This window comes from Nicotiana tomentosiformis, chromosome 5 (assembly GCF_000390325.3).
Source record: "Nicotiana tomentosiformis chromosome 5, ASM39032v3, whole genome shotgun sequence".
NCBI lineage: Eukaryota > Viridiplantae > Streptophyta > Magnoliopsida > Solanales > Solanaceae > Nicotiana > Nicotiana tomentosiformis.
The window spans coordinates 82,010,966-82,026,321 of record NC_090816.1 but is presented as its reverse complement, the minus strand read 5'-3'; the positions used below and the strand labels follow the sequence as shown (position 1 = coordinate 82,026,321).

Genomic DNA, 15,356 nt, shown 5'->3' with positions numbered 1-15,356 from the left:
TATATATATATATATATATATATATATATATATATATATATATATATATATATATATATAAGTATTAAATATTATTTATTTAAAAGCTATTTATTATTCACACACACAAAAATATTAATAAATTTATATTTTAATTATTTTAAAATTATTTTTCCGACCGAAATCGGTCGGAAATATTTAATTATAACTTATTTCGGTTGGTTAATTAAATATATATAATTTTTGTCTTGGGCGGGAATTAATTTTTCAAACTGTCTAACTGATTTCGGTTGGAAATTTGGAAACATTTTAATACATAATTATTTTTGTACATTATATACACATATGACCAATTTTCGACCGAAATCGGTAGGAAATTTGGAAAAAATTTAATAAATAATTATTTTTGTACATTATATACAAGTATGACTAAATATTTGACCAATTTTTGACTGAATTCGGTCAAAAAATTTTAAAAAATATAATAAATAATAATTTTTGTACATTATATATAAGTATGATCAAATATTTGACCAAGTTTTTATTTTTTTGTTGTCAGAGAATTTTTGTTGACTTTTGCGACCAAATACTCTTATTTTCGACCGATTTCGATCGAATTTTTTTCAGACCGATTTCGGTCGGAAAGCCTTGGACGGAAATCACCCGATTTCTAGTAGTGATTTTTCTTCAATCGATATATATCCTTCTAAAACTAAAAAGTACCAAATCCAAATATAATTCTACTATTTCATAAATAAAAAGAGTATATAACTTCTAGAGCATCTTATTGGAGAACCAAATTTGAATGTGAATTTATATCATCTACGTGAATAAAAATTCGTTATAATATAGATCATTCACGATATGATCACCTCTTTAGTTGCCACCCCCAACTTGCTCATTCGCAATTACTACCACAAGAAAGTTGCCCCTATCTCTAGGGGCTTATGCTAGGACTTTTTAGCTAGTTTAATTAACATTCATATATAGTTTTGGAACAATATTAATCATGTGTAATGGATTGGTGATCGACTCCTTTTTCTCCCTAGAAAATTAGAATGATGTACTTTCAAAAAGCGTACTTGTATTAGGAGTAGGTGACAAACCGTCATAATAATAAACATGTCGTTTCTAAATCAAATAGACTTGGGAATTGAAGTGATTAAATTCATCTACTATAAATATACGCCGGTGCCTTTGCCTTTAATTTCTCTCGGAACGGAGTTAATTACTAGCGCAAACAATAAAAGTGTTTTTTGGTAGAACAACGTACAACATGAGTAGTGTAGATTCGGAGATATTGGACGTGTCTTTTCCAGCAAGTCCATGTGTAGAGTGGATTAATTCATACTATAATTATGACTGTCAGTGTAAGGAAGACCTTGTGCTTTGCAGAGAAGACATGGAAGGGTTTCGGAAAAATACAAGAACCAGCAGCGGTGGCTTACGGATTGGATTTGTGCAGTGTTTTCAATTTTTGAAGCTGCTACTACGTACGGATTAATTAATTAATTAGCTAGAAGCTTAAAAACAGCATGTCTCCTCTCTATTTCTTTCTTTCTTTTCTTTTTCTTTCTATCCTCCTTTAAGGTTATAATTATGTAACTGTGAGTTCAGAATTCAATATATTTTAAAATATTAGTGATTTTTCACATGTCGTTTGAAAATATTTGGATCTCATAAACCCTAGAACATCGACTCTTATGTTACATCCTTGGAACAGTCTGTGATCTATGTTTATGCACACCAAGCAAAACCCTAACAGTACTAACTCGGCATATATTCCTAGTTCTCGGGTTCTTTATAGTTCCAAACTTTTTCCTTTCTACCATAAATGCAAATTTCTTGTACTTACCTTACGTCAAAAGATTTTAAGGTTTCAATAAAATAGTTGTAATGGAAAAAGTTGGATTTGACAATCTTCATTTGATGTCTATTTATTAATGTTGGAATAATGACTATTGCGTGTACTCACCGTAATGGAAAAAGAAGACGATAGTTATGACAGAGAACAGAAAAGATATAACGGAGAAAGGCAAATTAAGTAACGGGAACTTATATGTATAGCTAGGCAACTGACAAATGCGGCTAATTAATGTGTAGTAATTATTACATGTAATTAATTACTTCTTGTAACTTTTTATTTTTTAGCGTGTCTAGAAAGAATAACATCTTTCTATACTTAAAAATAGTTCTAGTCATACAAAAGTCTAAGGTTTTTTTAAAATATAAATTTTAAAATTTCGTGTCAAGTCAAAAAGATGTCACATAAATTAAGGAGGGAAGGAGCAGTAAATTACTTTTGTAAGTGAGATAAGTTTGAATTGATGAAAAGTTAAAAAGGAATTATTGGGAAAGTTATATGCCAGATGATATACATTTAGCTAGCCTGGTGGCGTTGGAGCCATTTACCGAGGGATCAATGAAACCCTGCTTACTAATTTGTTCTGCAATCCCTGGATGGTGTGTACTGGGTTGGAAGTGCCGAAATTTTGTACGACAATGTAAATGATATTTGTGATAATATAAATGCTATTTATATGGTGCAGTTTCAGTTTCGGGAGTGGTTGTCACCATCCAAAACTGGAGGGCTGTGACACCCAACAATCATCACGCAAAGCCTTAACCCCAACTCGACAAGAAAAAGAAGCTAAAACACATAATGGAGTTTTAGGTGACTCTCTGTCATCAATACATTCAAATGGCAGTCTCGTACCATCATACAGCAGTTATACATAAAAACATTAACAACAATATAATTAACCCCAAGTGTCAACATATACATACAAAGTCTCCTGGAGACTATACATTGTACAACTGCCCATAAGCTACATGGAGCCAACTCTAAAGTTGTACAACCGTTTTAGACTTTACAACGATATAAATACACAAAATATAAAAGCTAGCCACCACGAGATGACCTGTGGAGCTCACTACCTTGGTGGGAAAGTAGTTAGCTCAGTCCGGGCATTCTATGTCGTCCTCAGAGTTAACCTGTAAAATCGTAAGAGGAAAGGAAGGAGTTCACCAATTTGGTACGAAATAATTGGTCCCTATGATCATTTAGGACTAGCTAATACATTATAAGGACGTATGTATCGCCTCAAACATAATCGTGAAACATTTATATGTCCATATACATATCTTAAATCAAACTATATATGAATCCTTTGTATCCATCATATCTTAAGGCTCGTTGGTTCCAATACTAAATTATCAATATTTAAAGGTAAACATAAAATAGGAGCTACTATAGAAGTTTTCTAAAGCTCATGACACTCTAACCAATATTTTTAGCAACCATATCATTACTATAAATTGTTTCGTACATGCATCTTACCCGAGTTTTGCTGATGGAAAAATGAGCTATAAAGCTAGAAAAAGTCAAGTCAGGCACTATACATATAAAAATCACCAAGAAAAAAAGAAGTCGTGTATAGCGATTAGGCTTAGAATAAAATCAATCCCTTCAAGGAAAGGTCTTTTCGAATTTAAATTGTTCATTAATTAAAGGGTCATTGAGCTAGGCCACTAGATATGGTAGCTGTTAGGTTTAAACTTGTTAAAGCTTAAAATACAGTGAATGAGAAATGGAGGGAAAAATGAAATATTTAAATTTTTCTCTTTGACAAAGGGACATTGTTCTATATTGGAGGAGGAAAAGAGTTTATATATATATATATATATATATATATATATATATATAATTGCTCTTCTTCTAACTTTTAAAGAGTTGAGAAGAAGGCAAGTCTCGCACAGCCGTCGCTCGGCTTCTGCTTCGGCTTATTTTCCCGCTTTATTTTGCGTAAATAGCCATTTTTCGTGAACGATCATCTTGAATAGTTGCACCTCTTCGTTTAAACCTAATCTGTTGGCTATAAATAGCATGTCATTCCCTCATATTTTTCTTATGAAAATTCTGAAATCTCCTTCTTTCTTCTGCATTGTTTTAACTACAACAAAGCAACAGTAAGTGTGATTTGCTGCTGCCATTTGTGTTCGTGAAACACTTTGGTTTGAAGTACCGCTACACCAGTGTGTAATCCATTCTATCCTGGGAGGAAATAATCCACAATCTCGGGTATTAGGAGGGGATTAAGTTCCTTAAGGAAACACTGTAAATTTAGTGGGTTCGATTCATTTATGTTTCTTCTACATTTCTGGTTTATATTATTTTTCCTTCTCCAGAATTATTTTGCAAATACAGATTACTAACAAGTTTAAGGAATTTAAATTTATATTATGTATTTGTGTTGTATATACTGTTCTGGAAACCTGTGTGGTTTTCTACTCCAATTGTTTACTTTAACGTATATTCTGTTTTATTATCCGTTATTTGGAGATTAAAATCATAGCGATTTTCTACTCCATTGGAGATTAAAATCTACGTGATTATCTACTCCAGTTTTATTCGGTTTGAAGATATAAAAACTTCGCCATATATTAAACATTTGTTTGTGTCATTCTTTTTACAGAAATGACGAATGAGAACGAAAATCAGCCTGTTACTATAGTGACTGCCAATGCATCAACAGGCCGAACAACACTAGCATTGGCACCAGCACCGACAGAAAAGTTTGAAAAAATTTTCGGGATTGATTTCAAGCGGTGGAAGCAGAATGTTCTTCTACTTGACGACTTTAAGTCTACAGAAGCTCATTAAGGAAGATGTTCCTGTTCTGCCTGACGGAACTCCAGAAAATGAACGCTTCCCTGTGACTGAGGAGTGGAAGCATTCTGATTTTTGTGCAAGAATTATATTCTTAGCGGACTGGAGGACGATATGTATAACGTCTATAGTAATATGGAGACGTCAAAGGAACTGTGAATTGCGCTTGAAAAGAAATACAAAACTGAGGATGCCGGGTTGAAGAAATTTGTTGCCGCAAAAATTTTGGACTACAAAATGGTAGATAGCAAGTCTGTTATTACCCAAGTCCAGGAATTGCAAGTGATAATTCACGATCTCCTTGCTGAAGGTATAAGTCGAATTAATACTTTTGTTAAAACTATTAATTATATTATTATTACTAATATAATTTTCATTGAAGGTTTTGTCATCAATGAAACATTCTAAGTTGCAGCAATGATTGAGAAATTGCCTCATTTGTGGAAGGACTTCAAAAATTACTTGAAACACAAACGCAAGGAGACGTCGCTCGAAGATCTCATTGTTCAGTAGAGAATCGAAGAGGACAACAAAGCTGCTGAACAGAAAGGTCGTGGAAACTCAACAATAATAGGAGCAAACATTGTTGAGCAAACATTTGAGACATGAAGTCAATACTATATCGTAATGGAAAGAAGTATTTCATAACTTTTATTAATGATTGTACACGTTATTGCTATGTTTACTTACTTACAAGTAAATATGAAGCAATAGATGCATTCAAGAAATACAAAAATAAAATTGAAACGCAACTTAACAGGAAAATTAAAATAATAAGAAGTGATAGAGGTGGTGAATACGAATATCCTTTTGAAAAAATATATTTAGAATATGGAATTATTCATCAAACAACGGCCCCTTACACGCCACAATCTAATGGGATTGCGAAAAGAAAGAAGCGATCATTAAATGAGATGATGAATGCTTTGTTGATAAGTTCTGGTTTGCCACAGAACTTGGAGGGGGGGGGGGCATTCTTACGGCTAACCGGATACTAAACCGAGTACCCCATAGCAAAACGCAATCCATTCTATAAGAAAAATGGAAAAGAAGGAAGCCCAACTTGAATTATTTTAAAGTGTGGGGATGTTTGGAAAAAGTGCAAGTTCCTAAACCCAAAAGAGTAAAGATATGACCGAAAACCGTTGATTGTGTTTCATAGGATATGCAACCAATAGTAAAGCATATCGATTTCCGGTTCATAAATTAGAAAATCCCGACATTCATAATAATATGGTTATAGAATCAGATAATGCTAAATTCTTCGAAAATATATATATCCGTATAAAAAGGAATGTGAGTCGATTGGTGAAGGATCTAAACGAACTCGGGAAGAAACAAAAGAAAGTACATCTAATCAGGAGGATCCAAGACGTAGTAAACGTCAAAGAACGTCTACTTCATTTGGACTATATTTTGTGACTTTCTTATTGAAAATTGAGCCTCGAACATTTAAAGAAGCAATGTCTTCTTCAAAATATTTATTTTGGAAAGAGGCAATCAATAGTGAAATAGAATCCATATTGAACAACCATACATGGGAATTTGTTGATCTTCCTCCTGAAAATAAACTGTTGGGTTCTAAATGGATTTTTAAGAGGAAAATGAAAGATGATGGCACTATTGATAAATATAAGGCAAGACTTGTGGTCGAAGGGTATAGACAACGAGAAGGTCTTGACTATTTTGATACATACTCTCAAGTTATAAGAATTACGTCCATATGAACATTAGTAGCATTATCTGCGGTATATGGTCATGAAATTCATCAAACGGACGTTAACACGGCCTTCTTAAATGGAGATTTAGAGGAAGAAATCTACATGGAACAACCTGAAGGGTTTGTGATTCCAGGTAAAGAAAAGAAGGTATGTAGACTTGTTAAGTCACTTTACGGACTAAAACAAGTACCTAAACAATTGCATGCGAAATCTGACCAAACAATGTTGTCAAATAGTTTTATGATAAATGAATGTGATAAGTGTGTATACATTAAAAATGTTCCAAATCACATAGTCATTGGTTGCTTATATGTGGATGATATGCTGATAATGAGTAATGACATTGCCAAGATAAATGCGACTAAACATATGTTAACTAGCAAGTTTGATATGAAAGACTTGGGAGTTGCCGATTTTATTCTGGGTATTAAGATCTGTAAGACTCATCAAGGTCTGGTATTGTCACAATCTCATTACATTAAAATAGTACTTGAAAAATTCAAGCAGTTAGATTTTAAAGTTGCAAAGACTCCAATGGACGTAAATATTGCACTAGCAAAGAACAAAGGACAAAGCATATCACATTGGATTATGCTCGTGTGTTGGGAATATTTAATGTATATCATGAATTGTACACGACCATATATAGCTTGTGCTATAAGTAAATTGAGTTGATACATGAGTAATCCAGGTCAATCTCATTGGATGGCAATGAAACAAGTTTTGGATATTTAAAACATACCCAGGACTTTTCTTTGCACTGCAGTAAATATCCTGCGGTGATTGAGGGATACTGTGATGCAAATTGGATCACCGGTTCAACTGATTCTAAGTCCACAAGTGGATATGTATTCACTATTGGTGGAGGAGCGGTATCTTGGAAGTCTTCCAAACAAACCTGTATTGCCCGCTCTACAATGGAGGCTGAGTTCATAGCCTTAGATAAAGCCGGTGAAGAAGCTGAATGGCTCCGAAATTTCTTGGAAGATATTCCATTTTGGCCCAAACCGTTGGCCCCAATATGTATACATTGCGATAGTCAAGCGATAATTGGAAGGGCCGGGAGCATTATGTATAACGGTAAATCTCGTCATATATGATGGAGACATAAAACCGTTAGGAAATTACTCTCTAGAGGAATTATTACGATTGACTACGTAACGTCAAGCGATAATGTGTCAGATCCACTTACGAAAGGCCTAACTAGAGAGGTAGTTGAGAAATCATTGAGGGGAATAGGACTATGGCCTAGGACAAGTCCTTGTGGCGGTAACTCTACCTAGAAGACTAGAGATCCCAAGATCTAGGTTCAAGGAGATCAAACAAAGTCATTAATGACGGTTCAACATTGTCAACTAAAGTTTTTGGTCCATTCTCGTGATGAGACAATGTTCAGTACCAAGGATAAAACATTAAGGCTTTTTAATGGTTTCTAAATTTGATACGGGGTATATCAAGTAGTGTATCTACAGGATGACACATTTAGGAATCACCTATGTAAGTGTGAAGTGTTAGCCGCTTCAAGGAGAATTCTGTAAGACCAATTCTCTACGCACTTATGAAATCAGGCAGTGTTCATGGCTGAAACGAACACAACAATGAGAACCAAAGACGGTTAAGGGTTGATTGTGTGACTTATGGTTGTCTAGGTATACACCAAAGTTCAACGGTTCAAAGATATCAAATCTACCGATTGACCGAGTATATCCGACATAAGTTCACTATGGAAAGTTCAAAGGGAAACCTACTTATCCAGATGCGATTAATCCTTGCTTGTGAATCACACAGTTTTTCATGCATATTTTCGTGATATAGCCATTCCCCATTCATGTGGGGGATTGTTGGGTTTAAGCTTGCTAAATCTTAAAATATAGTGAATGGGAAATGGAGGAAAAAATAAAATATTTGAATTTCCCTCTTTGACTAAGGGACATCGTCCCATATTGGAGGAGGAAAAGAGTTTTGATGGGTATATATACAATTGCTCTTCTTCTAGCTCTTAAATAGTTGAGAAGAAGGCAAGCATCGCACCGTCGTCGTCGTCGCTCGCTTCGGCTTCGGTTTCGGTTTCGGTTTCGGCTTCAGATGCTCTGATTGATTGATTAGTTTTTTGGACCAAACTTATTTGTTGAATATTAATATTTAATCCAAATTGGCCGTTTTTGTAACGGTAATTTAAAGTTTCCCTCCGATTTTATTTTCCCGTTTTATTTTGCATAAATAGCCATTTATGTAATAGCCGTTTTTCGTGAATGGTCATCTTGAAGAGTTTCACCTCTTCGTTTAAACCCAATCCGTTGGCTATAAATAGCATGCCATTCCCTTAGATTTTCCTTACAAAAATTCTGAAATCTCCTTCTTTCTTCTGCATTGTTTTAACTACAACAAAGCAACAGTATGTGTGATTTGCTGCCGTCATTTGTGTTCGTTGAAACACTGGGGATTGAAGTACCGCTACACCAGTGTGTAATCCGTTCTATCCTGGGAGAAAATAATCTACAATCTCGGCTACTAGGAGGGGATTAAGTTCCTTAAGGAAACACTGAATTCAGTGGGCTTGGATTCATTTATGTTTCTTCTACATTTCTGGTTTTATATTGTTTTTCCTTCTCCAGAATTATTTTGCAAATACAGGTTACTAACAGTAGCTGCATGGTTTTATGTAACCAGGTACTCTTAGAGGAGAGCTTTCCATTTCTAAGACCAGCAAGGATGATTTCTGTGATGCCAAATAATGAAGCCACTCTAAAAACACGTAGAACTCCATAGATCAGTTGAATCTTTAATCTCTTAGCAGGACCATGATTGTCCTTCTAATACTTCAGTGGTTTGTCTGGAGTAAAATTATATATATGCCTTTCTTTAATCCAGTTGCTACACATAAATAAGTAGGCTCCATATCTGGCTTATAGAAATATGCAAGATGATGTTGCTATAAACACTTTAGACTATAGCACCTAATTAGACTCCTAACATACCTTACATTTTACTAACAGACAATGTTATATTGCATTTGGTGAATGCACTATAGAGAAGATAACATAGTAGAGATAGCTTCCGATTAAGGTAGCTAAATGTAACGTAAAGAATCTTGCCGTTGTTATAAGGGGAAAAAATAAAAAAGATTAGACATAATAGTTAGATAAGTACCTTATCCATTAAGAATATGGTTGGTTTGCTCGTGATTCCCCTAGAAACCTTGCTCAAGACACTGGAAGCAGGAGGAAAAAACCTTTTTTTTGTTAAACATATATTTTCCTACCAGCTAGCCCGTGTAAGAGTAAAATACGCAATGATTTTGACTAACATTGTATATCCATCTGTTTTTACCTTCTTAAACTTCAGACAAATCAATACAAACCTCTCCAGATGATATCAACGGTAACCCATTGAAGTATCCAACATAATAATCCATTGGAAAAGAATAATACAACAGGGAATTACCTCAAGAAGATAATTATGCAGCCAATCCAGTGTCTGCGGAAATGTTGCAGCTGATACGTCAACAACAGTCGAACCCTGTTGAGGAAGAATAGTACAGCTCCTCATCTTGAAAAGTGTGAATAAAAATTCAATCTTTTTTATCAAATAAACTATCTAATGGAAGCAAAGAAAACAAGCATCATATACCTGTGATGTAAAGGAACACAAGTAGTCCTGAATAGTCATCAAGTTAGTTATTACTTTGTCTTTATCCTGAAAAGAATTAACAACTAAAGAACAAGAAACACAAGGGAAAAAAATATGCAGATGCATATGTACCACCAGCAGGCAATGATATATATGAAAGCTTAAAAGCATTTGAAAAAACCTGGGCAGGATGCTTCTCCCTGAAAGTACGAGTAGCTACCCACTCCTCCAGAAATGCCTGGTTATTGGTTAAAGGTAAAAAAAAGCTTCTTCAATAAGTTAAGTAGCGAAATATATAGAATATTGAGGAGCAGTCCTATTCCTTTGTGTCACACATGTCAATATAAGATAATATAAAGAGCTTAATTACTTGCATATTAAATTAGTAACGAGAAAGAGAATATGGTACTTGTAAGAATTGAGGATACTTTGAAATGTAAGACAACAACTACGATCTCCTTGACTTCAAGTAAGTATGAAAAGATTAGGAAACAGACACAAACTTAGTAGTAAAATACCCTAGTTCACTTGGTCATAATTGTATATCTTGAAGATTAACAACACTAAAAGAATCTGGACCACCTTATGGTCAAAGTCAGCCATCCTTAGAACTATAGGAACAAATATTGGTTGACCACCGGAAGTTTGAGTTCTATCCACTCCTGAATCTTTAACTGCTTCACCAGCATCATCAGAAAGTCTGTGAGGAAGCTTCGATTCTGCCGAGAATTTAAAGGACAAGAAGAACTTGAGTAGAGGAAATTTTTTTGAAAATGAAAGTGGAAAAGTTGTAGCAAGAGGTACCTGTGTCTTCAGAAGTTATATTGACAATATCCATGGATTTCAGGGAATCTGTCAGCTTATTTAACTCAGAAGATGCTCCTGCTCTTGAACTAACATTCTCAAGATAGTGATCTTTAGCGTCACTCTGACTGCCAAGTTCAATACTGGAATTGCTTTCCCTTTGTATTTCTTTATGGTCTTTTACCTTTGAAAAGTTTAGGTCTTCATGGTCTACAGGAGGCAGTGATAGTAATTTATGCTCTTCTTCCATCAGGTATATTCTAGGATCTAAATGTATTCCCTGCCATTGTTAAAGGGATCACTGAATGTTGTATCATCTCTGGAAAATTGAAGGTAGCGGCAAAAGGAAACTTTATTAATAATAATCAAATGTTGAATTTGTTTGAAAATTGAAGGTAGAAACAAAAGTAAACTTCATATTGTTGAAATAAGTTGATGTTATATAAAGCTGCCATCAATAACTCTCATTGTGATGCCTTTTCTACAACATGTGAGACTTATTATGGCTTTATCCACTGTCATTCTGCCAAGGAGAGAGAATAATAACTAAAAAGGCTTTGCCTCCAATGATCTTAGTTTCAAACTTTCATGTCTATGCAGCTTGAAGAGCTTGCATTGTTTAAAGAGCCAGGGTCATCGAACACATTTTTCTGGAGCTTTATATAGCTAGTAACTTCCTGCTTAGTTCCAGCGGCGGTGGCACTGAAGGTATAGGAATTAAGGATGTGCAGCGCACTGTAGGAGCTTCTTTAGTAAGTAAACTCTTAGAACTTGGACTTTTTAATACCAAGGACTCACTGTTTGCTACTTGCAATCCATCTTTCCCAATCAAAGAGTTCAAAAAGATCTTGAAACAGAAAGGGCACTTCTAGAAACGACTAAGCATTACAAATAAGCAATCAGAGAAGACACATTATGATACCTCAATTATAATCGGTTTACCATCTTTCATTGCCTTTTTCAAATCGCCAGCCAAACCTACATAAATGGTGAGATATAGATCAAATTACTTGATATGCTTTGAAGCAACTATTTATACTGAAAGGTCGGAAATTATACCTTTCCATATTATTCTGCATTCTCTGCAAAATTCAGTTATTAGCTCTTCAGATGAGCCGAAATCTCGTGCCCATACTGGAGGAGACATCAAAGGTGCACTGACATAAATTTACAAGGTGCATAAGTATTCGGTTGGCACAGAAAGCTCAGAAAACTTTGAGTAACTATTCAACAGACATGACAATGAAATAACTGCAGGTGAAATGTATCAAAACTGAAAAATGAAATCTGCAGAGGTAGTACATACTCTGTTGATGTGCGAAGCAATTCATACACCATTTCTGTCTGTCAGGAAAAAGAAATACATTAATAGTTAAGCAAGCAAGAGGGTACATGCTTCTACGTACAAATAAAAAAATTGTGAATAAAATCTATAAGGAAGATACCTGCAAGACATTTGGCAAGTTCAGCCTTTGTGCTAGTTGTGTAGCAATAGTAGACTTCCCAACACAGGCAGTACCACAAACAAGAATAACAAGAGGAATTCTCTGGTGGTAAAATCTATGAAGATTTAAATGGGGTGGATATGATTAAAAAACTTTTCAAATAGGTAGTACCATAAACAAGAATTAGCAAAGGTACTCTCTGGTGCTGAAACCTCAGAATGTAAAAGCAACATAAAAAAGTGTAAGTGATTCGAAATTTAATGTGGCAATCTCAATCATCCCATTCCTCATCCCTCCGTTCTTTAAGAAAATGCATAAACAAGATATCATAAAAGGAAAAGAATGGGTGGGAAAGCAAATATCACTCACCTTGTCATCATTTTATAACGCTTTATATACTCTTCTCCAAAACCTCTCCGCTCCATAAGCTGCACAGGGTTAAATGAAATTCAGTGTAGATCTACCACTCAAACTTTGAAAAACTTCAAACCAGAAGGAAAGTCAAGGAAGTTTGAACATGAACTAGAATGAGAAATTTATGTAGTAAGGAGCAGGAAAACGCAGAAATTGTATCTAAATATTTTCTGCATTTGATCTGTCCTTGTTAAATTTGCATGAACCAGAATGAGATGTTTATACAGTTATGACTTATGAGTAAGAAACAGGTGAAAATTTAATCTAAATCTCTTGCAAATAATATGTCCTTGTTAAATATTTTTGTTTTAGGCAATTGGTTTCGTAATGATTTCTCATGGCGCAACGGTTGTCATGGAAGAAGCAATAAAACGACATCTTAGCCGTTTGTTGATGCTTGCTAAAAGGTAGTTCCCTGACAGAATAACATGTTTCCTTTGTCGGATTGCAAGATCATGCTCATTTTTGACACTTTAAAAGCTTTTAAATTAGAGACATGGAGGTTGTTTTTGTCAAACGTGATTATTCAACACTACTTGAAAGGACCATTAAATGCCTAAAGGCATTGAGCAATCTCAGCTTAAACTTGATCCTCATCAGAAGATCTCCTGTGATTTAAAGGTTTTAGCTGCATTTCCAAGTTAAAGATGCCAACAAAATAAATTTTAACAACAAATTCCTAAAATGCCTAGCATTGGAGGTAATCATGAAGCAATACTGCTCAATCTTTGAGTCATTATTAGCTAAAGTTCGCAGGAGTGAAGAAGATGGTTTGGCTGGCAAGTTTTCAGGCTGGGTAATGAAATCATATAAACGTTTTTAGAACATTTGTTCATAAGCCGGCATGAAGAGAGAGAGAGAGAGAGAGAGTCAAGCTTAAAGGGAAGGACAGGAGTTTTATATCTTGTTGTTCATCATTACGAACAGCAAAGTCAAATTATCAGGTAGATGAAAGAGACTCTCCTGAGGATAACCAACACTAAGAGCGAAAATACCACATCTAACATTCTAGAAAAATGAGAGGCATGCCCAAATTGTATTTGCTACCGAAATCACCAAGGAAAAAGTCACATCTCAAGCAAAAAAAATGGAATGAGAGAAGCAATCATACAAATGTTATTTGAACATCAAAAATGAGTTGAAGGAGAACAAAGGGAAACATAAAATTGTGATACCTTAAACAAGTTTGCCTCTAAATCTGCCTGAGAGCTGCTCAAGAACCGGAAAGCAATTAGTTTTACAGATGAAGTACATAAAACATTGAATTGAGAAGAAGATATAAGTTAGAGCGTCATACACATCAAGAAGGCTGTTGTCAACAAGAAGCTTTTTCAGATCAAGGGCAATTTTAACTGCCACGTGATTTGGTATCTGTAAACATACACAAGTGCATATCAACTCCAGATTTCATAATATGAAGTTATAGGAAAAAAGGATTATGTAGTAAGGCCATTCATTTCAGGAATTCAAGCGACAATGGAGACTAACAAGGGACGGGGTACTTAACTGTCCACAATGATCTAATTATAAGTGCAGCATGCTAAAGTAATCATCTTATTTTCTGTGAAATAAGAATATTGCTATGATCATGCTTGTTGGCCAACAAAGTAGATAATCAACTTGGAGCAGGTACTAGGAAAACTTATGTAAACAGGAGAACAATATGTGTACATATAAGAATACTCATTATTTACATCATTATATATGTTTCAAGAATTGATTTGCCAAATAACAAACTATTGATTATTTTAATTTTCACGTGAAAAGTAAGGCGTTCGTTCATGTTTTTCATCCTTTGTTGCTTGTCATTCAATCAGATTACTAAAAAAGGATCATTCATTTGCTTTAGGAAGACTCAATCACATAATTTCATTATCTTCGTTATAGGCCTTCTATACCTCTTTTGTTCAATTTTGAATTCGACATAGTGAGATATCTTATTTGAAAACCAAATTGCATGTTGTAGTTGTTTTATTTCAATTTTTATTGAATACTTATTCAAGCAACAAGAAAAAAGAAATCCCACTATACTAACTTACCAAAGAAAATATTTAAATATATAAATATTTTTTAAATTTTTTTCATAACAACAAAAAAAACCCAAATGTAATCCCACAAGTGGAGTCTATGGAGGGTAGTATATACGCAACCTTACCCCTACCTTGTGAATGTCGAGAGGCAAAATTTGTCTTCATTTATCTACATATTACTACACAAATATATAAATATAAATATAAATTAGGAATTAATAACTATTACTACTAGTTAAAAAAGTCAACCCCAAGATAGTTTGGCAAAACAAGACGAAGATAGGATGTGAACTCGTCACCTCTAGGCTACGAGCCTTGAGAGCTACTGTTCTGTTCTACCATGCGCCAAAGATAAGATCTGAAAACTAATGGAGCTAAACAAGGATTAAATGCCTTATTCTATCTCCACTTATGAAAGGCCAAGCCACATAATAGGCATTACTATTAGAGGAGCTTTACTTTAAGAAATAGAAAGACCATGTATCACACATGCAAAATATGAGAAAGTCGTCCCATGTTATTATTCTACCATAAGGAACATCCAAGAATCAGTACGTGAAATTTTATTTAATTTGAAAGAAATTGTATTGAGACGTAACATATATAGAATCTTGACGCGTCTATCTGAGTCAGGGGATATATAAGTATTCGAGATATCATCTTG

General features: G+C 34.4%; 1 protein-coding gene and 1 long non-coding RNA gene across 2 annotated transcripts; both read right to left on the bottom strand.

Annotated features, from left to right (window-relative positions):
- Positions 1-9,517: 9,517 nt before the first annotated feature.
- On the bottom strand, positions 9,518-12,359 carry LOC104097947 (uncharacterized; the record flags this gene model as incomplete). Its single annotated transcript, XM_070176407.1, has 12 exons — positions 9,518-9,580; positions 9,814-9,888; positions 10,000-10,065; positions 10,181-10,237; positions 10,582-10,718; positions 10,804-11,092; positions 11,388-11,505; positions 11,602-11,681; positions 11,726-11,781; positions 11,863-11,960; positions 12,110-12,147; positions 12,249-12,359. Coding segments are annotated over 12 exons (1,146 nt in total), but the record flags the coding sequence as incomplete, so codon positions are not given.
- A 91-nt stretch (positions 12,360-12,450) lies between these two features.
- LOC138891810 (uncharacterized) lies at positions 12,451-14,210 on the bottom strand. Its single transcript, XR_011408139.1, has 3 exons — positions 13,960-14,210; positions 13,838-13,871; positions 12,451-12,676 (listed from the first exon to the last, which is right to left on the bottom strand). It is a non-coding gene; the product is annotated as an uncharacterized lncRNA (long non-coding RNA).
- Between the last annotated feature and the right edge of the window lie 1,146 nt (positions 14,211-15,356).